At 41.4% G+C, this 25,221-nt stretch overlaps 1 protein-coding gene across 6 annotated transcripts; it reads right to left on the reverse strand.

Annotated features, from left to right (window-relative positions):
* Positions 1-81: 81 nt before the first annotated feature.
* On the reverse strand, positions 82-25,179 carry LOC136432560 (ribosome-binding protein 1-like). 6 transcript variants are annotated; one of them, XM_066423935.1, is made up of 23 exons: positions 24,913-25,179; positions 23,998-24,820; positions 18,306-18,445; positions 17,712-17,772; positions 17,379-17,424; positions 16,566-16,779; positions 16,260-16,303; positions 15,948-16,122; positions 15,413-15,520; positions 14,664-15,110; positions 13,422-13,592; positions 13,081-13,143; positions 11,570-11,619; positions 11,002-11,113; positions 8,317-8,406; positions 7,067-7,264; positions 6,238-6,333; positions 5,877-5,969; positions 4,942-5,181; positions 4,362-4,487; positions 4,192-4,209; positions 2,727-2,816; positions 82-1,241 (listed from the first exon to the last, which is right to left on the reverse strand). In XM_066423935.1, the coding sequence occupies exons 2-23, from the start codon at positions 24,665-24,667 to the stop codon at positions 1,206-1,208; spliced, it is 3,288 nt and encodes a 1,095-aa protein (XP_066280032.1). In that variant the 5' UTR covers positions 24,668-24,820; positions 24,913-25,179; the 3' UTR covers positions 82-1,205. The 6 variants fall into 6 exon arrangements, with proteins under 6 accessions (XP_066280032.1, XP_066280037.1, XP_066280035.1 ...); XM_066423940.1 differs by lacking the exon at positions 14,664-15,110; XM_066423938.1 differs by lacking the exon at positions 8,317-8,406.
* Positions 25,180-25,221: the final 42 nt, after the last annotated feature.

Raw genomic sequence — 25,221 nt, forward strand, 5'->3', positions numbered from 1 at the left:
TTAGGGATCAATTTGACGTTGCGTCTTAAATAAAAAGTCTTAGACTACAAGAAGAGCAAAATACAAAGTACAGACAACATCTTGAGGCACATCAGACACTTTTATTGACACTTGTCCGGACGACACAGTCAACAACAACATCACCCCCACATGGCCCCTCCCAACTAAGTACATCTGCTGCAGCCGTTACTGTAGCTTCACCTGTACATACTGTGTGCCAGTTCCAACTATTATATGGATACTTAAAAACTGGTGTGAAGGAATCAACCGGTTTAGCTGAGAAGAACTCTGCCTGTTTGATTAACATACATTAGGAACTAAAGTAACACTTTCATTGTTTTACATCCCTCAGGAGCCCATTGCACACTGATTGGCCAAACTAAAGTACATTTAATGACTCTTAACGACTCACCTAGTTACAAACCATTCTCAGTAAACGTTATGACTCAAGCTTGTAACATACTATCTATCTGACACCAAATGTAAGCCACGTTCAGTATACTTGTGGCAAGACAAGAAAGAAATGGACTTTTCAAACTTGCCCAACTTTTGTCATTATTCCAAATTCTTTAGAACTTAGGTGGCCAGAACAAGCACATTCTTAAATCTGTTACATTTCGGAATTCAGAGTGATCTTTTAAGTCCATCTTTCTTTCAATTGCTGTGTTTACATTGTCTTAGCTAAAAAGAAAAGGAAAAGAACTAAAAACTTGACAGCTTTGCCATAACCAATGCTATAAAGATGATCAATCTTACTACATTCTATAGACCAGTCATAAACTTGGTAATTCCTAGTCTAGCCTTCCTACCAATTTCCATAAATGGAAAAGTCTACAAGCCCTATCTAGCTGCTTCTAAGATGCAAATTCCAAGTGGATTGAAAAATAGTTAATGCAATGGTATAATCAATTCATTGATAAGTACAATTACAACACTACAGAGTACAGAATATCTCATCTTATGCGCCCTATATATTTTTTGATGTTACGTCTCAAGAAAAATAGATTTAGTCTTTCTTATTGGCTGTATAAATGTAGGAAAAGTATGGTAGAGAAATTGCTCATAGCTATATATAATTACAAGTACTTTTCCTATAGCAGAGATTGGGAGTAGGTAGTCAAGAAGTTAACTAAAGCTACAGGAGATCTCACACCAGAGTTCTGTCATCTTGAGATCTCTCATTGAGGTTCCATCATGTGGTGCTCTCACACTGAAGTTCCATCATTTGGAGTGGCTTGTGCCTGAAGAAAAGATACAAAAAGGTTTGCATGTTGCAAAATGAAATCGTCTCTGAACTAGTGATTGTTTAAAGACCAATTTCTGCCAGGACAACAAACACTGCTTACTTAAGCTGAAAATTTTTATTATACATGTAAATGTGAAAGAGGTTAAGGCTATTGTTATGATTGTGTGGGTGATACATGTGAGACGTGAAGATTTCGTCAGGTTAGCTCCTACGGGTATCTCACTGGGCTGTGTCAAATTACGCCAGGCATTTGCAAACTGTAACAAACCGTTGCAATTTGTCGCCTGAAATTGTAATTTTTTTCAATTTGAAAAACATTTGCATTTGGCAAAGTGGCACAAGATGATGCAGAATGGCAAACATCTTTTTATCACTGCAAATCTCATTTTGATGAATTTTCAATTATTGTTTATTGGTTTTTCATTCAGTGGCGATTTCAAATAAAGTTATCTTGACATCTGCATCTGCCATTTCGTTTGGCTCATCAGGGTTTCATACACAAATGCGTTGCACATCGGGGTGACTGCAACTGGAAGGGAAAATCGGCACAAATTCCCAAAGTTGGCGCAATTTTCTAATGCAGTTTGCCGCAGTTCAGTGAGATGACACCGAGTGTACTTTTGATAAAATTGGAATATAAGTCAGAAAAATTCACCTTACATTCGAGTTAGGACATAAAGATATATATAAAGGGAAGCAATGTTCTTTAAAAATTTACAGGCAAGACTTTAGATTCATGAAATGCAGGGCTTTCAACATTATGCCTTTCAAATTTGGAAAATGTGTTAGTCTAAGACTACTTATTACTATACTGTAAAACAGCATACCGTTGTGATTCAAAGAAAAATAACACTGGTTGTTCCATGTCTATCATTGTATATTTGTTGATTTTAAAGTATTAGTGGATTTTACACTATATTGTACATGTACATGTATATAACCATCTCGATTTGAACAGTCAACTTTTCTAATGCTAAAATAAGTTGCAAATTGCTGTACATGTAAATGCCAAGTCAATTCAGGCTATTACATGTTCTATTAATATTAGTCTGCAATGTTGTGAAATAGATACAGTTCAAAGTGAGCTTGAAATTGCTAATTTGGTGGAAGCCATTTTTCGAAGGCTTTCTAAAAAAAATCTAAGGTTTTGCATATGTAAACAAAAAGGAACTATAACTGTGCAACAAAATAACACAAAAGGTTGCATTAAACACTTTTATCTGTACAAGAACCATTTAACTCAACATTCGATATACCATGGTAATAATTTCCTCCCCTTGTGTCACACCCACTAAACTGTCTTGTAGTTCAAGTTATAAAAATAAATAGGATGTGGACAGCTTTATGGCAATATTAGGGAGTGTTAGCTCATGCACAACTCACAGCACAGAGTAGTGTTAGTTGGAAAGGGTGATGCATGGGGAAACACAGGTAAGGGTGCAAGAACATCACTCGACACTTGGAACATAGGAACAAGTACCTCTTGTAAGGCGTCTGCCAAATCTTTTTCTATTTGTGACTGATTGAGAGACTGTGGTGCTTCCACTACCTCTGACTGATCTGTGCTCCCCTACAAATTAGAATCGGCAGCCGCAATTATTTCAAACATTCAGCTTTCACCAAAACAAAATAGATTCTAAAAAGTGCTGCATCGTCCTTTTCATGCTAAATTTAGATATTTTCCTTGTACATATAGTGAAACTGTTGCCTGGTATCCATCTATCCTATTCCAGCTCTGATTCGCTAATCTGATCACTTCCTTGCTATATTCTGGCTCTCTTTGATTGATATGATAGAGAAACAATCAAATTTAAATATTTGCATGAAATATATGCGAGTGCTCTGGTTGGGACCCAGTCGCATGGTTATCTTCAACAGTATGGTAGCAGTGTTCGAACAGGTAATAGGAACTTTGGTACCTCTTACACTGCTTCTAGAACCATTCGATATCCAAAATATCTAACGAAGTAAGGGCCACATGTTAAAATGTGTTCCAGTGCCATACTATTCAGCAGGGAAGCAATCAGAGGAGTAAAACGGAGCTACAGTAAAATGGACACCAGGAAAGTATAAACGGTTGATTTTCTGGTGAAAGCTATATGTTCAAAGTTGGGACAAACACACTACTATAGAGCAAACACTACTGGTGTGCAGGCGCAGATGTGGGAATGTGGGTGTAACATTCAAATCAGGGTGGAAGCAACAGTACATGACCAGAATATGTCACTTTGAGAATCATTATTACAGATATCAACTGTGGTAGATGTTAATTTTTTGTACTGTATTTAGATGTAAATATACAGGAAAGATTATATGAATTTCTATCTTTAAGGAGATTCTATACGTAAAACAGCATTAAAGCTTAAGAACATAAAACTGTAGGGGGCATCTGAGAGTGACTTATCCAGGTTACAAATCAATAATGAAAGTATATGTATGCAAAAGATGGACAGTTCCTAGCATATTTGTCAAGATTAGCTTTACGGTAGGGGTAGACACTAATTGATCATGAATAACACAGAAATCTGATAGGAAGTACAATATCATGATGTTGCTACCAAAATTTGAATATGCAAGATTTTTGCCCATTCTTTATTTTTCCTTCATTGAAGGGGAACTTGCAAAAAAATTCAAAGATCACACTTTGTTTTGCGATTAACCTTCTCTCTGCTAAGTTAGCCCCTTGGCATCAAGTTTGTATTCTCTACGGGATTAGGCGGCAGGGAGTAGACAGCAGAAGTTAAGAAAGTACATGTACCAACAATTGTGCTGTAGTCTGATGGCTAAAAAGTGGACAGGGCAAAAATTCTGCTTAGTCTTTTAAGTAGTTGACATATAGGAAGTCAATGACAAAAGCTGCTGAGTAACAACAATCAGCATAAAGGCAAGCCAGAGTTGGGCCATTCTGTGTTGAGAGAACTCAGAAAACGAGGAAGAAAACTCACCTTTTCATCAGAATTCCCCTGTGGAACACGGAAGGACAGAAAGACTTCAATTTTTGACCAACAACAACAACAAAAAAAGACAAAAGGAAACACAGTACAGGACAAAAAAGGGACACATTTAGCAGAAATACAACATACTACAGTTTTAACGTAACATAAGTAAACCTCACCTGTAGCTTTTTGACATTTTCCCTCTCTTTTTTGAGTTGATCCTCTGCTGTCTTGAGCAGGGATTGAAGTTTGGTGGCGGCTGACCCCAGCTCCTTACACAACTTCTTCTCCTTCTCAAGACGTGCCTGAAGACGCAGCAACCAATGGGGTTACATTAACAACTTCACACCAACATCCATGGGAATTAACACTTCATTTGGTAGGAAAATTGTATTGTATGGCTTTCAAATTCATTTGGTTCCTTTTTTCCACAGGTAATTTCAACACTATTGAAAGTTTTGCAGAATGATTTGGACACAAACATTTCAATATACTATACTAAGTAATTCTAAACTGTATGAGCAGATTTGGGCACTTGAAGTGGTGTAACTAACATTATCATACTGCCAATTGTGTAATGTTCACTATGGTTTTTGGTTTTCCATAAGTGAGAGATCACCAAGAACTTATCACACCACGTACATGTGCTTGGTCTTTGTTTGTGTTGCAACTGTAAACTTATCTCTACGAACTAAATGGATATTTACACAATATCGCCCAAGAATCACCACATCCCAGCTGAATTGTTGGCTCCTGTACCTTGAGTGCAGCGATCTCGTCGTCCCTTTTGCTGAGATCCTCCTCAGTGGGACCTGCAGGGCCGTTCTCTGCCTGGCCACTCCCCCCTGCAGCAGCCTGCAGCTCCTGCTGCAGCTTGTCCCTCTCCTCCTGCAGGGCCTGCAGCTGTTCCTGCAGACGCCCCTGCTCATCGGAACCCTTCTGGCTCTCAGACTTCACCTGCTGCACGGCTTCCTGCATTGCACGCACCTCTCCTCTGGCCTGGGGGAGAGGAAGTAGAATTGTCAGCCCTTCCCAACATTAGGAGAACTAGATATTCTACTGCACCCTTTCATGTGTTTTTGTAATACCATGTACATGTTTGTGCAAGGATATGTGTTTATGGATTTATTTGGGCAGTACATGTTTACGCATATATTAGGAGTTCAATCATGCATATCTGTATCTTTGGTATATTTTGTCTGACCCTTACCTCTTCTCTAATGACCTCAATAAAAAAGCAGCCAGCAGGTCAATTGAGTTTTTCATGAATAAATAATGGCTCAAAAAACAAACAAACAAAAAATGTATATTCTCAAACATCTCATGGCATATTTCTGGCAACACAAAATTTTGTCGGTTAGAAGCAACTTTTTGTTCTAACTCAACTATTCTTACTTGTTGAAAAGAGTGCTAACATTGTGGAGTTGTGGCGTCGTGTGGCGCAAGTGTAGAGTGCGTGGCTGTCAAACAATGGGACCCGGGATCTAATCCCTGGTTTTGCCCAGAGACATGTCCGAACTTGTGCCCGACGTTGTGCCCTTGGGAAAGGCACTTAACATGACTTTCCTCACTTCACTCAGGTGTAAATAAGTACACATCTTGAAAAGGTGATAGTTCACCTGTTATGTCAATCCTTCCACAAAATGTGGTAAATCGAAATGAATAAATAAAATAAAAAACATGAAATAACTCACTTGTTCGAGGTCTTCGTTTGCTAACCTCAGCTTCTCCTGCCACTTCTGTTCCTCTGACTCCACGCTGCTCTGCAGTCTGTTCAGGATGGACTCCTGGAAACAAAGTTGTCAACGGAGTCGTCAATTTTACCGTAATGCAGCTTTGGGTAGGAAATCAGTTGGTCATGTATGGTGGGACCTGAAATATCTGACACAAACCACTTACTCCCACAATCTTTGAATATAAAGAAGACTGATTATTCTTACCGATTCTATCAGTTTCATTGACTATCTCTATCTGTTCAACTAAAACATGCTGACAAAAAGACTGCATGGTAACATAAACTCAGATAGTTTTCTTGATGGCTTCTTGATAACTTACTGTGTCTGCCAGAACTGTCTTGTACTTCTCACACTCCTCCGTCAGTTCCTTCTCCTTCTCAGCCGCCTCCGCAAGCTTGGCCTCAACACCTTCATCCTGAGGAAAAGAGAACTTGTCTTAGACTTTTCAGAGTTATCAATTTAGATGTGCTGCAAAAAAAAAATAACAGCAATAACTTGGGTGTGTGAAAATATTGCCCAAAGGAAGTTGAAAATGGCTGTTAAGGCCGCAGAACACAGTATTAATGGGCGACCCCCGTCCCCAATAGTAGTTTGGGTACGAAGTAGTGCGTCACATTGCTTGAAAAGGCCGTAGTTTTTCTTCTGTGCACAGAGGCTGACACTGTGGTGAATGGCAGAGGAATACATCAGTTTTGAGACTGTACGAGTTCAATTACGATGTTTTTTCGGTCGGGTTGGATTCGCGCCTGAATATTGTTACCGCCCGACTACTGTGAGTCGGCTGAAGTACGGTGACCTCCGCCAGGGGTCATATCAAAGTCGCTTTAAAAAAAGTACGAGCCGGCAAATTTAACCTCATTTTGCACATATTCTTCAGATTAAACCTTGAAGTCAAACATATTAAAATCTGGCACCCTAATTGTGCACCTTTCTATAAATTTTCAAGCGTCGAAGCTTCTCACATTGGGATCCTTAACTATGTAAATCCCTATAGGGGTAATACTATTTTCTGCAACCTTAAAGGAAGTTGAACAGCTATTACACTTGTAATGGTCCACATAAAGAGGGTTACAGAATGCAAATTTACCACATAAAAAGGGTTACAGAATGCAAATGTAGGTCCCAAAGTGCCCCTCCTAGTGACTTACCGCAGGAGACTGTGAAGGCACTTCAGCAGGCTGCGTGGCAGCTGTCTGCAGGTCTTCTAGCCTGGCAAGGGCAGCCTTCTCAAAGCTGGTTAGCCAGACCTGGTACTCCAGGGAGGCGTCCATGGAGATGTCTGGGAAGATTCTCTGCAGGGCTTCTCTGGCCTGACTCCTGTCCTTGTCTGTCGTGGCAGTGTCGTCCTGTTTGGGCGGAAAGAAACAGGACTTTGTTAGGTATAGATTACAGAATACTCAGAACATAGCCTCTGTCTCTGAGTTCAGAATAAGTCCCTTAGACCACAGCCTAAGCTGCATGGATCTTTCTGTTAGACAAAAATCATATAGCCGCCAACAGGTCATGATTGACCCCACTCGGGACAAAGAGTACAAGTGCATCATAGTTCTGCAAGAAACATCTTAATGATCCAGATGGGTCTTTGCTTAGGAAATAAAAAAAGGAGCTTAGTGCTAGTACATTTGTATCTGCAAAATAAAGATGTCTAACAGCAGCTACATGTAAGTGTTAATGGCTCTGCAAACATAGGGAAAGGAAAACAATAAGAGAAATATGGGGCAAAAATGTTGAAGTTATATGTTATATAAAACAAATAGATTAATAAAGAGACAAATTTGGTCACTTCAGACGGTCATTTTCGGTGGCAAACTTCATACCAAATACATGTACAATGTACATTGTATATGCAAATGATAGTTGCAGACTAATTTGTACAAGCCATACACACTGACTGCTGTGATGTTAAGGGGCAAAACCATGGTGAAAGAACTACAACTTTCTTATGTATGTTATGTGTTTAACACTATAATTACATAAAGGAGCCCTGTATGCTATCAACTTGTATCAAGGTATATCTAAAATAGGATGGTCTTTGAATAAATTTGAATGAGTGATTGAAAATATGGAGCTATGTATTACATAACCCATTGACACATCTGATTAATCTTTTAAAATGCTTTTCATTGGTGTCCATACTTGTACAAAGTTGCTCAAATCTCCTTTATAAATCATAAAGGAACATTGTATGTTTACATTCGTATTCAGTATGTATTTCCTAAATGTTTCATGTACGGAAAATTTACAATCATGTAATAATGAATGGAATGCATGAATGGTGGTGATTTTTGACTGGCATGCAATAAACGACATCAAATATTAAAAAAATTTACAAATCAGGATGTTCCAAAAAGAAAAGAAGAAAAAAACAGCTACAAGAAGAACCCAATGTCAAAGATACCTTGGCACTGGTAACTTTCTCTTTCTCAGCAAGAGATTTTTCTGCAGCGTTAAGTGCATCCATTGCTTTCCAGTTTTTCTCACGAAGATCCTTGTGTCAGAAAAAACGAACCAGTCAAGTTAAAACATTACAAAACAGACTGCAGGCTATCATAGTCATACACAAGATACCCTGCATTGTGCCAAGCAAAAATATAAGATCACTGGTACAGTTTGTATTCACAGTTTTGTTATGACGAGATCCAACTACATGTAGTCTTCAACAATGCATGGCCTCAAAGTCTCCTCACTTTTTGTTCTTGAATTAGGTGGTACTGTAAATTCAATTTCTGCATTGATTTTATTTCGCAGTAGGAGGGAAAAGGAGAATCTTGCAGTCGAAACAATTCTGTAGTACAGTAGAAATACAATGGAAATGCATATTCGTGACGTCGTGAATGTGTTGTGGAGAGGTCACCGGGAAAACCTTGAAAATAGAACCACCACGTAAATTTCTAGATTTACAATAGATGGAAATGTAGCAACAGCTAATGACTTCCTACCCACCCCCTGTGTCACACAATTATTAACGTTTGACCTGCTTCTGGCCACATACTGACCACAATTATCTCCCAAATAGAGAAGCATAATTGCATTTACGGAGCCAATTTGTGGATGACATCATGTTAATTTCTACAAATTAGGTAAGACTCTCTTCCATGGGATGTCCACAAGATGGAGAGGTGCTGAGAGGGGTTGGTGAGTGACAGAACATGGGATACAGGGGACAGGAATACAACATCTGTCATGCAAGATTACAGTTCAATTCTACTTCAGCTGCATGCCTGAATGTTTGTTTTCCTACCAGTTCAACCCAAGGGTTTCCAAACACAGTCAATGGTACTTTTCTATCATATCTGTTTATCTGCCAACTAAACCAACATTTCCTTCACCATTGCCACACCTTGTCATTTCCATTGCAATTCTTACCGTATTTCTTCTAATAAAGGACACACTTTTTTTACATTTCAACCTTCAAGATGAGGCTTCAGGTCAAAGCCAAAGTCGGGGTGCGCACTTTATTTAGGTTTTCTCTCGAGAAAAGTCGCGACGTAAGTCAGGAAGTCACCGATTATTACCCCTGCAGGCTAGCCCCGTCACTTCGCCGACACGCAACGATAATTTATGCATGTTCTGTTCTTATTCATGTTCTTATGTTTACAAGATAACGATGCTACATCATACGTATATTTTTGAAAAACAATTGATTTAGCGATATTAAATATCAAATTATGAGACACCAAATAATGCTGGGTGTTTTCAACCACGCGACTATTTCAGTGTGTCGGGCCGGCCATAATTTCGTACCCCACGCCGCTTGTACTACATGTACGCCGCTTGCGACGTCAATAATTTCCTAACCACCCACACGGCTGCAAATATGGGCACATCGTGCGTATCTGTAGATATTATTTATCAAAAACGTAATAGCTAGAATCTGAAATGTTCCAGAGTTCGCTTCAGCGGGAGTTTTGTTTTTGTTTTGACGGATAAAACGCGAAAACCCACGCCGCTTTCGGCACACTTCCGGGTTCATTGATCGCTAAAATTACGCAAAAGCCACCATCAATCCGCAAATAAATGTATGCTTTCCCGAAAACATCTTTTGGTTTTGCATTTTCTTCACCATAATGTTGCTATGTAGTCGATAAAACCGCGTTTTTATTGCTTTTTCATGTGTAACATTTCAGACAAAGAAAAAACTTGGACCGCGATTCTGCTGCCCCATGATGCACTTCATCTGCAAAATTCCCGCCTTTAGCTGCAGCAACAACCAATCAGAGACGCGTAATGCGATCATGTGATGAAGATTACGTAACACGCGAAATGCATCTTGGGGCAGCAGATTTTTTAAACAATGGCGGCGGGCGATCGGCGAAATGAAATGATTTGTCAATGCGACGCTGTATTTTGCGGCATAATTGCCGAGAGACGAACTTTTATTTTATCTCAAAATGCGTTTTACACGTTTGTCTTTGACTAGCCCGGTAGAAATCAAGCGGATCGTCGTCTGGTCCTTCAATATCAAGGAAGTTTGTCAGATATCCTGGCGCGAGGTTCTCAGCGTGACGTTTAAACTTCAAAACTTTTTACTCAAAATTTGAGCGGAGTAGAGGGTTAAGTGTTGACCCCAAATAATGGCAATGTTTTCCCGAAAATTCCTTGAAAATGGAACGATTAAGAAAGACACCAGGACTTCATAGCGTGCCGAATACCGGGGCGTGGTCACATCTTGGAGACACGCGCCGAGCGACGGCGGCAGATCGGGGGTGCGCACTTTATCAAGGTTTTTCTGTGAAGTATCTCAGCTGGCGTGATTGGGGTTGCGGTGAAGCCCAAATCGGGGGTGCGCACTTTATTTGGGGTGCGTCCTTTATTAGAAGAAATACGGTAATTCCTCAATTCTTTCACCATTTTCTAACTAGGTCAATCCCTATACTGTGTTTCACATTGTCAGTTCTGCCACCAATGTAAACCATTCCCAAATTCAAAACCATTTCCCTGACACTATGCAAAAAAACGTGAACCATGCTACCATTATAATGCATTTCTATTCCAAACAACACCAACAATATCACCATTTTGATCTATGGGCTGTCTCTCTTTCTAAGACTACTTCTGAAGACTGTTCCATTAGTGGTCTTACATTGTTCTTCTTCTTCTGCTGCTCCATTGCCGTCTGCAGCGTCTCGACTTCCGCCTTCTTCTCGGCGACCTCCTCCTGCAGCTGGGTCACCGTCTTCTCCTTTTCACTGATGCTGCAATGGGAAAACAGGTCAGTTTGCCTCATGTCCTGCCCCCCTCCCCCAATAAAATCCAAAGTAATGGGTGGGACGGGGAAAAATTTAAAGCTGTATAGAGCCCTGCAGTGATTACATAAAACTGCTAGTTATTACAATGTTTGCTTTGTTTTCTCCCTGAAAGAATTTTTTTACAGTCAACGGTGTCAGGTTCCAAACTGGCTGCCGTGTTCACTGTGACGTTGTGGACGGAATTCAATTTAATTACCTGAGGGAAGGTTTTGAGAATTGGAACTATGATTTGTAAGTGTCAAATTTCACTCGCATCAGAAGGGTGCATACTTTATACAAATGTCTATATTTATTGAGTAAAACTTACTATGGTTGAATGTAGTCTGGAAGTGTCATTTGTAGTACAAGCACTTTAATGATAAGTACTCAAAGTAAAAAGGTAATTTGGAGACAGCTACTTACAGAAGTTCATGCTCAACAACACTGATAGTCGCCATACTAGACCCCTCCACCTGAATGGTTAAGAAGTACAAAGAAATTAAACATTTTAGTCATATCCTACAGATAATTCTTATATAGACTTTCTTCTGATGAGAACAAAGAAGCACAAAGGACAATGACTGACGAAACAGAATGGCAAGAGGGTTTTTCCCTGATTAGCAGTTTACTGTCATACACCACCAATTCACATGCTAGTTACCTTCGCCGAGAAGGTTATGCAGAGGGTAGCGTTTGTATGTATGTTTGTAACCAACGGCATAACTCGAGAAGGCTTGGATGGATTGTCTTGATATTTGGTAGGTGGGTAGGTCTTGATGAGACTAAGAAATGATTAGATTTTGGGTCCCCTAGCGGCTTGTTACGGTACTGCAGCAGAACTTCCTGTTTCGATATCTCGTGTTCTGGACAAGCTATGGAACTGATTTTTGAGTGGTAGATAGCTCTTTGGACAGAGAGTAAGTGGTATAGGTTTTGGCCCCCTAGCGGCTTTTTTTGAACTGCAGAATCAGGTTTTGGTTCAGACTTTGAAAGGGAATAACTCAAGAAGGGCTTGATGGATGGTTATGATTTTTGGTAAGTAGATAGCTTGAGTGATGATGTACATGATTAGATACTTATTATGCAAATCAGCATCTAATTTGCATAATTAATGAGGAAAGTTTATACATCCGCCAAATTCCACGATAGGACTCTCAAACATGTGACATATGTAACTGAAGAAGAGAGAAATATTAATAGATATCAATTATGCAAATGAAGACCTCATTTGCATAATTAATGAGAAAATACTATAACTCAAGATGGGCTTAATGGATGGTAATGCTTTTTGGTATGTAGATAGCTTACGTGATGCTTTGTATGATTGGATGATAATTATGCAAATCGGATTCTAATTTGCATAATTAATGAGACAATTTCAAAAACCCGCTGTGTTCCATGATATGACTATTGACATATGTGACATTTGTTACTGAGGAATTTCGATAGATAAAAAATATGCAAATGTAGGCCTAATTTGCATAATTAATGAGAAACTACTATAATTCCATACAGGTAAAGGATGGCAATTTCATACTTGTGTCATTTGGAAGTTATGTGAATGTGAACATCCTTGAATCAAATTATGCTAACAAGGACTCCATTTGCATAATTCATGATAAATGTTACTTTGTTAGCATAACCTTCTTTGTTAAGCTCATACTATTGTTTTTTGGGTGAAGAAGATCAACTGGTATGATTTATAATTGATGACAAACACCCCTGATACGTCAGTCATAAAGGTTAAAATCATTTGGCGAAGGTATGAGGTCGTGGAACTCTAGTTTTTTAATGTCGCAAGTATCATAACAACTTACACAGCTAGTTATAGTTGAGTAACCAACTTCATACAGACAAATGTTATTTTCTATACTGGAGTTAACTTGCTAGTGTACATGACATGAATGTAGTACATGTATATAGAACTATACTACCTTGTGTTCTATGTCTCCATTGGCACTTGGCACTTGTGCAGCTTTAGTCTTCTCCTGAAGCTCCTGTAAATCAGACCACACAGGGCTTGTTACTTTCAGGATGAACTCTAAAAGCTTACTTGTATTCATGAATGCTTCTTGCCTGCTTTATCAATGTGAACATTTAGAAATTACATTTTGCATGTCGACTTTGCTTCGTAGGCCAGTTAATAAATGACATGAATTACTAATGTGGATAGAATGGCAAAAATGAAAGAAAACATATCTGCAGACACTTCATCTACATGTGTAATATTCTATTCTCACATCCAAGAAGACATCAGCTGCAACAGGTGTCTCACCTTGATAAGGTTCTCCTTGTCCTCTACAGCCTTCATACTCTCATCCAGCTGCGCCTGGAGGTCCTTCAGCTGCAGCTGCAGACCCGAGTCCAGCGCACCTGAGTCCCCTCCGCCCGAGGACTTGGCAGTCTCTAACTCCTCAGACAACGCCTTGTTCTTCTGATTGAGGTCCTACACAGCAGAAAAATCTGTTGTTAGTCTAACATCTTATGCTGTTGAGACAACTGTATGTCTCAACAACTCAGTACTATATCTAAGCCAACGGCCATGTAGTCACTCCGAATGCTGCTGTTTTGGCAGATCTTAACGTAACTTTGCCCAAGTTAGCATACAATCTGAAACGGTGTACAGGCACAATACCATAACTCTTTTCTGAAGAGTTAAACCACTGCAAACATGCAGCCATGCAGTGGTTTGCCATGCAAAAAAGTCAAGCCTAGGGAAAAAATGTTGTGTTTCCGGTTACTTGCAAAAACCTGCCGACACTAGCCTTCTTTTTTGGATACACTGCTGGCAAAGGACATACCGGTATAACTTTTTATATAAAATGCAAGTCATGAAATCATTGTAGAATCATGTTCCAACAAAAGGGTCCTGATGCATACAGTGTTTGTTGGATCACTTCAGCCAAAATCTTTTTAGAACAAGAGAATCCCTACCTACAAACCCTAATTTTTCGGGACTGTAATCGGAAACACAACATCAATTTTACTTGGCCAAACTAGAGTGGCAGTGAGCCCAGCTGTGGGTTAGTGACAGGGTTACGGTGAGCAAATCCACAATGCATCAATCACAAGACTGCTACTGTAGTGCTAGTCTAGTGATTCCACAAGCAGGCAGCATGTCCAAACTACATGCAGCATGTAAATCCACAGTGAAAGAGTCTGCAAAATAAAAAGGTGCTGAGCAAGTGTTAGGGTTAGGGATGGTGTGAGCGGAGGCTCGTGGTTACGTGCGAAATCCCAGCAAGAAGCAACACACGGTGCACTAGGGCTGCTGACAAATAGCATGAAAATGACCTTCCCAAAATTGACTTTTACTGAGTTAAAGAACAAATTTGAATATTCATCTTTTTTTTTCAACAGGGAATGCCAAAACAAAGACTTGGATTGAAGGTGTGTCAAGTTCTTCCAGAAGCAAAAATAGTTGCAGAGATAGTTTTAAGATGTTTCATGAACACCTAGCTAGGGAGGTCATTCTCAACTATTCATCAAGTAGCCAGCAGTCTAGGTTGACTTGAACCTGGACTTCTTTGTCCTTGGTCTCCTGAGCCAGCCTGCTCTGAGCCACTTGTGAGTCAGCTGCCTCTACTCTCTGTTCCAGCTGCTCTTTCCCAGCCACAGCCTCCTGCAGCTGTGTCTGGGCCTGCTCCAGCTGTGCACGTGCCTCATCCAGCTGCGTCTGCAAGCTTTTCAGCTGCGACTTGGTGTCGTCTGATTCTGACTGTGTCTGGGACAGCTGCTGGTTAGCCTGGTCCAGCTGCGACTTGGCTTCCTCCAGCTGAGATTTGACCTCACTCAGCTCGGCCTGGATCTCCCCCAGCTGCACCTGTAGGGCACCTGAAGCATCCTCCACAGCAGGAGCTTCAGGTGTCCCCTGGCTAGCCTGGAGAGAGGAGAGCTGACTTTCCAGGGAGGAAAGTTTGTCTTTCAGTGACTTGCTTTCTGTTTCTGCTTGGTCAGCTGCTTCCTGGAAGATGAAAGTACATTTGGTACCTATGAATCATTTGCTGATTCACTGTTAGCCAGGCAATACATGCCACGCTGTGACAACAACTCAACACATGTACTCACCAATACAAGCTCTACAGTCACCAAAGACAGGGCACTCAGAACTGTACTGCCATCACCTTTAGTAAGAAGGGCTACATTCCATGCACACTAATTGACATGCATCTACAAACAGTCAACAGTCCTCTTTTGAACCAAATAAAGGAAAAGGTGGTTTTGCAAAATCAACCAAGAAACAACTATTTCTAGCTTTAGTCTTACCTTTGACTTCTTGATGTCAGTGCCCATGGCGTTATTCTTCGCCTCAGACTTCCTCAGTTGCTCAGTGACTTCATTCAGCCGCTTGGAGAGAGAAGATTCAGCATCACGCTGCATGGAGGACACATAAATTAGATCATTTTTAAATGTCAAATAACATACTGGGTGTACAGGTTGTTATCAAGTTGCTTAAGTTACTAGTACAAGCCTGACATCTCACCCAATGCAAAGGGTTATTACTGGAAGAATCAAAAAGGAAAACAGTAAAAACTGCCCAAGAAGACCACGCAGGGAACCAATAAAATCCAGTCCATGCAGGCAGGTGATCACTATAGACTAAATGCCTGTGTCAATGTGAAAACAGATTTAACCGGAAAACACATTAGCCAGGTGGTCCTTGTGTAGAGGCACTGTTGTACAGGTTTTACTGTACTTTAAACAATGGAGGTACACAAAGGAAACATAGTGGCATGCTGTGAACAACCATACAGTGTTCTTCTTCTGTAACAGCCCTAACCCAGCCTTCAAGGGACCTCACCTGGCTGGCATGGACCTGCCTGACCTGCTGCTGGGCCTCGGTCAGCGAGGTCTCCGCCTTCCTGCGGCCGTCCTCCTCTACCTGCAGGCGTGCCTGGATGGAGTTGTACTCGTTCTTCAGCCGGGCATGCTCGGTACGCAGGTTGGCCAGGTCGTTCTGTATGCGCATCTCCGTCCTGTGTGGGGATTGAGTCATGAGACTTCGTATCCAAGACTTGAACGTTGGAGTTGGCATGCAGTAAATGATTGACAGCTCTACAAACATTACAAACAACACTAAGTAAACAGTGCGGTAGAAAAGAGGACCACTTACCCCTTGGTGGCCTCATTCACAGCAGACTTCAGGATCTTGTTTTCCTGTAACAGAGACGTATACACATTTCAAGTACCATTCCTTTCTCCTTTGTTATAAGAGGACATATCGACATACAAGTCTTCCAACTAGAGAATCCTACAAAACCAGCACATTCTTTCCATTACTTTTTCACTTGCGTAAAATTATGTCCATTTCCAACAAAGTGACCTCATTTGAAAATAATGGGCAGCTAGAAAATACTATGGAGACAGCATAGCCTTTAATGACTTCTTGACACCTGAAACCCAGTTAGGTCATGATTACCTCTTGCAGCTGCACAATGTGTGCCTCCTGGCTGCTGTTGGTCTGTATCTCAGCCAGCTGGTTGTGCAGTTTCTGGTTCTCTGCCAGGTGCTGCTCGTGGGTGGTCTTCATGCGGGTGTAGAGCGCCTGAATCTCCTGCTGCTGCTGGTTCACCTTCTGCTGCAGGGACGTCTCCTGGGCCGAGAAACGCACACGCTCCTGCTGGAGCTCCTGCCTGTGGGGGAAGGGAGGGGGGGGCAAAAACAGCTGATTGTCTGTTGCCAGGCAGCAGAGGTCGTGACAAATCTAGGAAATCTTGTGTGTCAAGAAGGACATTGAGGTGTGCGGCCTCACCAGCATGGACTCCCTGGATAGAGACGCTTGGAAGAGCAGTGTGAAGACTAGCCAACTACTGCTGACCCTTGTCACAGACCCCTTAGTATAATCAAATAATGGATACTACTACTACTACATCTACAGACCATCTAGTTCCATTCATTCAGAAGCTGGTCACAACTAAACTAGTCAGGTGTAGAAGACTTAATGAAGTTTCTAAACATCAGCTAATCTGGCTCCATCATCTTTGATGAGGAATGATTATGGTGCTAGCATGCCGGTTGGCTGAGGATTAATCCAATCATCTACACATACATCACCAGACATCCATCTACATCTGACAAATTACTGTGACACATCATGTCTAACACCTTTGGACGTGTTAAAAAAATGTATCTAAAATAATGCAGACTCTGTCCTACTAGTGTCAACAAGGAAGACAATGATACTATAAGCAGGAAGACATTTTAGGAACTCTTCATGTGCTAACGTTCTTACCTCAGCTCCTTCATTTTCTGGTGGGCTGACAGAACCTGCTGCTGCTCTGTTGGGAGAAGATACAAAAACTGAATCTTTTTATCAGTCAAATTTCAATGACATTTTTCTAACATATCCAAACACTGTTCTCAAAGACTCAAGGACAGCCTCGAAAAAGATACAGAAAGTGAGTCAACCGTAAGGTACTGCAGATGAGCTACATTTCCTAAAATATTCTTATAATATATCCCAATCAACCATTATATAATGTAGATACCAACAGGTTAGATTGACTGTTACTGTGTATAGCATTATAGCCTCATGAATTGAGAAGGCTAAGCAATATCACTTTACCATCTTGGAGCTTCTTCTCTATATCCTCCGCTTTCTTCACGGAGTCTGCTTTCTGTCCAGCCTGAAATTTATGAGACACCTGGTATGTTATACTATTAGACAAATCATTGACTTTTTAAAGAAACAATATTTGAGCAAAAATATGGGGATATGTTTGCAGTGGTTTCATGTTTGCGGTTTGACCTCATTTGCTCTGTCCTCTGCAGGCCTACCTCCTTGTTCCAACCGTAACTGAAGTACCCATGTTCCAAGCTGGCCTCGAAATTAACTTTTTCCCTTACTGTCCCAGAATTGTCCAAAAAGAAGATTTGAATTGTCCCAAAGTGTCCCAGTGTGCGCCGAAGGCCCAAGGTTAGTAGGGGGCCCAGGCATCATCTACCAGAAAAGTTTGAGATCTTTAACACTCAGAACACTTGAAGGGCTGACATATTGATAAAGTCTTTTCTTTTGTCCCAAATATGTCCCAAAGTGGTTTTTGGGCTGTCCTTGCCTAAATTTTAGTGGTCTGTGGCTATTGGGACACCTTTAATTTCCAGCCCTGTCTAAGCCACAAATACACCACTCTGTCTTCATGATATATTGTAAGTTCCTCACCTTGGCCCACTCTGTGGACTTCCTGCCCTGCTTGGTGAGCATGATGTCGATCAGCTGCTGCATCTCAACGTCCGACAGCTTGGTAGTCTGTACGCTGGTCACCAGACTGTCCATCGCAGCTGACATACGTGGGGCATCCCCTGAACATGGAGACAAAAAGAACCAATCAAAACTGTGCTACAACAAGTGATGAAGCATCAGCCTTGTAAATGATATATGTGGCCGTGTTCTAGCCACTACACTTCTCATTACACTTTCCATACTTCGTTGCCATCATGCCCAAGTGTTCATGATATACTGTAACTGCGTCCATGGTGTATTCGTGGATTTCTTATCTTAAACAGCACTGGAAAGTCAATAATGTCTATGTCTGGGGGATGTCTGGCAAATCACAAGCATACCTTTGTGTTCACCAGAATGTGATAGGCATTGAGGACTGAGCTGGCCAGACTAGTTACAGCCTCACAAAATCACATTTGTTAGTCTGGGTACATACTATACTAATATAGGCAAAAAAAATGGAAATCCTTTCATACAGACACACGATACACATGTGGTTCAAGCAAAAGTGTCCCTATAGCTAGGCAACAAAAAGAAAGGCATTCCTAAGACGTAGAGCATACTGCTGTGGCATGGCTTTATCTCAAAACAGATAAGGACTTTTATAACAGGTCTTACGGGTACCAAGAATGCTTTTATGAATATACAGTTCCACACTGGTGCAGTGTGAGTGTATGTTCTCTATTTCATGTTGTCAATACAAGTGGACAAGTGCAATTGAAACATAAGAAATTCATTTATTTCCGTGGGGAAAAAGAGTTTTTTCTGGTGATTCAAGTTCGAGGTTCCCTGTATTTCAGAAGTAATGCATTGAAAATGCATATCAGAAGTAATGCATTGAAAATGCATATTCGCTAAGTCATGAATTTGCAGTGGAGAGGTCACTGCAAAAACTGCCAAAATGAAACCGCTGCGAACAATCGTTGACACAAAAAGACATGTTCTGTTCAAAGTCATTTCCTCCACTTTTAACAACAGTGACAGATACATCTATGTAATCCTTATTATACCTCATTCATATTTTAAGCAAAACGTGAAAACAAGAGCTCAATTATGGCTTTGACTCTATAACAAGATTCTCAGAGGAACTAATCTCAGCTCAGCAGGTATTTTGATGATTCCATCTGGCATGGCATCTCCGATAATTATATTTGTCCACATTATCTGTTTATTTGGACTGAGTAATCAATCTCCACCCCTCCTGCTGTCACTTGTAAGTACATGAAATTACAATCTGTGGACTAACACCTATCAGCTTGGACAATACATGTTGTTGTTTGAGTCTATCTGACGCTAATGATGATAGTAGTCAAGTTGATAAAAATAACATCATGGTATCTAAGATGGCAGTGTTTTTTTACAAAGTCAAAAGATTAAAACTAATCTAACACTAGATAAGACCATCAAAACATAAAAGTACAGTTTTGGAAACGGAGAGAACTGGATCAAGGTGTAAAATGTTATGCTTCCTTTTTTTTTCTACTAAAAAAAGCCTGACTTCTGCTTTTTCGTGGAAGTGGATAGCCACCACCAGGCCTTCCTACTGGGGTACAAATGATAGAATTTAGGCAACAAAATGAATAAATTGGCCAGGAGAGTCAGTCCACAGGCAAGTTAACATTTAAACCTATGGTGGCCAAACTCTCCTGGCAGTTATTCTCCCTATAGCGGGCGCAGTCAGTCTGGTAGAGGCAAGAAGCTGAAGCCAGAAGAAGCTGAAGCCAGAAGAAGCTGAAGCCAGAGGTCTGCTTTTGTGTGCTTACTTCAGCCAATATTGGAAACCTAGCCAGAGGTGCTGGTGATTACTGGTAGTATATGTGTGTTGGCTCCCTGTTCTGTACACACATCTGTGCATCTTTACAGATCTATAAACTACCTCAGGGCCAAAAAGATGCCATACAGCAAAGGCAGCTGTCTTTGGATATCCTAATTGCTTCCTTTTGATCTACGTGGACATAGTATGGCATGGGATGCTTTACCTACCTACCTACCTAGTCCCTAGATGTTTTAAGCCTGGTTCAAACAAATTATATCACACAATACAACATGTATTCATCATGTAGCCTTTGGGGTTTTATATCAATGCAGGTATATACCTGTGAATTAAAACACATCTTTATCACAGTCAATCTTCACATACAAATGGCAAACCAAGCAAGAAAGTAACACTATCCATTTTATCACATAAGTGCCTTTTCCAAGTAAACGACTACAGACACCCAGAAAAACAAGCTCCTACAACTAGTCCTAGCGGACGGGCTGTCGCTATTTTTCTGAAGAACAAAAGATAGACAGGCTATCTAGGACAATCCAGTCTGACCATCTGTGCTCCGCCCCACCCACAAAGCTGTCACATGTTGTAATATTTTGTAAAAAGAAAAAAAAAAGAAAAGCCACCCAAAAAGACTAACATTCCTGTCTCTGACTGGCTGTTTTATTTTCCGAATAGCTTCATCTCCGCGGTGGCAGACATCTCAGGAAAAGCAAACACTTAGTGGCTGGCTGGGGTCCAGGTGACCGATAGAACGGCACCAACCCTAGCATACTGCATGGTTACTGGGCAAGGGACATGTAAACCTCACGTCTGGTGCATGAAGGCAGGCAACTGGATGATCTCATCATCATTCAACAATAACGTGGTATTCAATGGGACTGAAAACTATGCGGATCAACCGCAGGTGTTTGAAAGACCTAACCTTTATTGTTTTGCCCAATAAACAGTTATTGGATACTAATACATGATAATTTCATACCGCCAGCACCTGTACACTCAAGGCAGAAGATCATAACACAATGCCCTGCCCTTACAGGATGAAGATAATGAAATGCTATATGTTCGCAACATTGATTACAATAGACCTCCAGTGCCCGTTCAGATCACAGTACGTCATACTCCATACACTCTGTCATAGTGGCCTGAGTGTATTATAGGGTATGTTAGAGAGCATGGCATCAAGCCAGGATGGAGTGTCAATACAATGTTACATTACAATTCCCAGAATCCTTCAGGAATGACTCAGAGCTGATTGCATCATGCATAACCAGAAGCAATATGAAATTATGATATATCATAGTACATAATAGACTCCAAATCCAATGAAATATAAATATGAATTGATAATTAGTTTTTTTGGTGCCTATCTCCTTTTCAGTAGCCCTTGGGCCACACAGTCAGGCCACTACAGTAAACACATCTGTGCATCTTTACAGATCTATAAACTACCTCAGGGCCAAAAAGATGCCATACAGCCAAGGCTGGATATCCTAATTGCTTCCTTTTGATCTACGTGGACATAGTGTGGCATGGGATATTTTACCTACCTACCTACCTAGTCCCTGGATGTTTTAAGCCTGGTTCAAACAAATTATATCACACAATACAACATGTATTCATCATGTAGCCTTTCGGGTTTTATATCAATGCAGTAGGTGGCTAGTCTATTGGTATGTTCAACTCCCATGCTCTTTCTCATATACATCAGATGCTGAGCGCTAAGCAGGGAAAGCAGTACATACAATTTGAATTTCTAAAGTCTTCGGTATGGTCAGCCTGGTGCTTGAACCCCTGATTTCCAAATGCGAGACAAACACTTGGCCTTTGCTCTGGTGTTATCATAATATGTGACACAATCTTATGATTATAGATTTTATCTGAGTTGTCTAGGCTGTTGCAACAGTGTGTGGACACCATGTGACCTTGAACCTTGGTAGTAAATAAGAGGTCTTTGAACTTTAAAAACTAGAGGTGACAAACCATTTCTGCAAACATTCAAACACGCTCTAATGACAGAATATACACATTCATGTACTGCACGCACATTCAAATGCATTAACATGCTCTAACATTGCCTGAAATGATTCATCATCCCCTGGGTCACATGTAGTTTTTGTTGTCTGCAAAGGTCTTACCTGCTCTAGTGTGTAGTTTTTCAACAGTTATAGGAAAGAAATCAAAATCTCTTTTGATGCAACAAAATTTTCTTTCTACATATTTAACCCAGTACCAATCTCTAGACTCTACAAATCAGTACTGGGTAACCTCTTGAGTAAAACTTCAATGACCAAAGTTTACAAAGTTCAACGACCTCCTATCCTAGTATCTATTGTCCAGGTTCCAGGTCACATGGTGTCTCCACACCTTACTACTGTTTAGTCACATGGCGGGCGACCCAATTCTGTCTGGTACACTTCCCAGCCAAGTGGATTATACAACCAATCCTGACTCAGTCACATACTTTTCAAGACAACCTAGTACTTACAGATAGTTACTGCCAAAAACAAGTCTGACAGAAGTTGTGGCCGGTCTATTTTTAGCATGCACGCTTGGTAACCAATTTGACTGAGGAAGTGAGGGTTTAAAGTACATCACGACACCAACATACCTGATGAAAAGAGCCTTCATTACCATGGTAAGGAAGAAGTCACTGGAACGATGTTTACTTAGTTTGAGAGAGAAGAGAGATATTGAATTTTGCTGACTTTCAAATTCTCATCTGGTTGTTAACAATGGTGTGGTCAGGTGTAATGTAACAGTGCATTTTAGACTTTCACTTGTACGGATTATCTTGGAATGATAGTTTTTTTTTTTACCAACACATACAAGGGTACACGTGTGCACTTTCCAACATATACTGTAGACACCAGGGCATTTAATTGTGCTCAAGGTATGATTCTCCTTTCAACGTGGTACTACAATGAATAGCATAGGGACATTTGATAATGCTGACAACAGGTTGGATTGAGTATGGGAACAGAGATTAAAAAAATTCTGGAAATTTTGAACTTGAAAACTGAAATACTTTAGACAGTATAAGCACCATGAAAAAATAACATGTAGCAGCAGAAATAGAGAAGCATACCTTAATTTATACTTATATGTTTAGACTCAGGTTTAACATATTTCTCCCTTTGCTCAGCTACAATGGCCATTGGCCAACTAGTTAAATCAAATGAACAATACATAATAAGAAATGAATTGAGGTGTCCATAACATCCGACTGATTTTGATGTTTCATCAAGCAGAGCTAGATAGACTTTGTCAATTCTTTTCTGCAAATTCCAGGTGGGCATTCTGAGCCTTGAAATTGAATGAATGACCAAGCAAATGCTGGGTAAAGCTGGAGAAAACATGTTGGGATATCCCACATCATATTCTAGTTCCTTTCCAATTTTTGCTTTAAGTTGAATTATATTCTGCCAGATTATTCTGCCAAATTTGCATACAGATATACAAACTGGCACAACAAGAAAGTGCCAGTTGACATGTAGTGACTGATTGACAGATAAAATTCAATCAAAGCAGACATGGGGGAATACCTGTGGCTACCTGCTAAGTAATTTAATCATTTTGCACCTGGGAACTTTAACATGCAGTTCTGTGGGGAAATTCATTGATTGATATCCCAGACATGCCTCCCTGTCCTCCAAGTTCATCCTTGCAAGTGTATGCAGTGACATATTGATCGACCTGAATTTGATAGGGTTAAAGGTTGCTTAATCAGGCCTGTATTCTGCTGAAAATAGGTGATCATTTCCCCAATTAACCTGCCTCACCTTTTGGGCCACTGCCTGTTGAAGATATACCTGTCAGGTAATAAGGGGGAGGGGCAAATTACAAAAATGATGGTCTTACCTGCCACGGTGACAGCGGCTTCGCTCTTGGTCTTCTTCTTCTTGCTGGGGGCAGGGGCCACCACCTGCTGGGCCACGGGCTCAGCTTCCGCCTTGATCGTCTCCTTGGCCAGGGTCTGGCGGGCGGGCTCGGGGGATCCTTTGGGCTCAGGGGCCACACGTACGGCGGCCTTCACCGGGACCGGCTGTGGCTGCGCCTTGGCCACACGTGGCTCCACCGTCTTCACCGCCACCTTGGGGGCCGCGGGGGCTGTCTGCTCCTTGTTGGGAGCCTGGTTCTCCTTATTCTTCTCCTTGGACTTGCCCTTGGCTTTGGGCTGCGGCTGGGGCGGCGGCGTCTCGGGCTGCGTCTTCTGCTCGGCAAACGGCTTGACTTCCTGAACCCGTGGAGAGGTAGAAGTGTCGCGCTGAGGTTCGGGCAAGCCAGACGGCTCTTTCTTGGGTTTCTCCTTCTTGTTGAATCGGGCCGGCTTCTTCTCCCGAGCCTTCTGCTTCTCGGCGCGAGACTGTTGCAGCTCCCGCTCGATAGCCCGGCGCTGGCGCTCCATCGCCTCCTCGTACGTGGTCTCCTTCATGCCGAAGGTAGATACCAGGAAAATACAGATGGCAGAGACTAGCACAAAGCCGCCAAAGACGGCCATGGCCAGAGTTTGTGGGTCCGACACATCCATATCCGCGTCACGTCCACCTCAGACTGGCGCTGGGCCTCTCCAACTTCTGGATTCTGTCTACGTGGACACTCAGCCGGATGCTCCAGCCAAGGTACAAAGGTTACCGGCGTGCTAAGTTGCACCAGACACGCCACAGGGCTTCACTCGCCGCTCCTGGGAGAAAATGGGATAAATCTGTATGAACAGGTCTGTCCTAAACAAAGTTTTGCACCAAGTGAAACTATACAGACAAGAAAACCGCTCACTCTTGGCGTGATAAACTTCCACTTCTGTGATCAGCTTCAGCGGAAGTCAGTGCGCGCAGCTAGATTTGATGAGGGGTCCACTCTCACGCACCGCCGCTAAACTGCTGGTCGTCTCGTGCTCGACAGGGTCCAAATGGCCCGACTATTGTCCAGATGTAGTCGCGAAAGTACCAGTTTAAAATCTGCCTCGGGCTTTGAGGAGAAAGTAGTCGTTGGACTGCTTTAGCAGGCTACTATTCCGCGATGTGGGTGCAGTTTACTGCTAACCATCAGCTTCCACAATGGTGGACGTGACACGCCCACCGGCAC

This window comes from Branchiostoma lanceolatum, chromosome 4, assembly GCF_035083965.1.
Source record: "Branchiostoma lanceolatum isolate klBraLanc5 chromosome 4, klBraLanc5.hap2, whole genome shotgun sequence".
Classification (NCBI taxonomy): Eukaryota; Metazoa; Chordata; class Leptocardii; order Amphioxiformes; family Branchiostomatidae; genus Branchiostoma; species Branchiostoma lanceolatum.

What these genes read in the sequence shown, in the direction of transcription:
- LOC136432560 (XM_066423935.1), bottom strand. Translation starts at nt 24,667, where the DNA reads ATGGATGTGTCGGACCCACAAACTCTGGCCATGGCCGTCTTTGGCGGC. An exon ending in ATGGAGACATAGAACACAAG is followed by an intron (nt 11,620 to 13,080) that starts GTAGTATAGTTC and finishes TTAACCATTCAG; the next exon opens with GTGGAGGGGTCTAGTATGGC. An exon ending in TGCCTTCACAGTCTCCTGCG is followed by an intron (nt 6,334 to 7,066) that starts GTAAGTCACTAG and finishes TCTTTTCCTCAG; the next exon opens with GATGAAGGTGTTGAGGCCAA.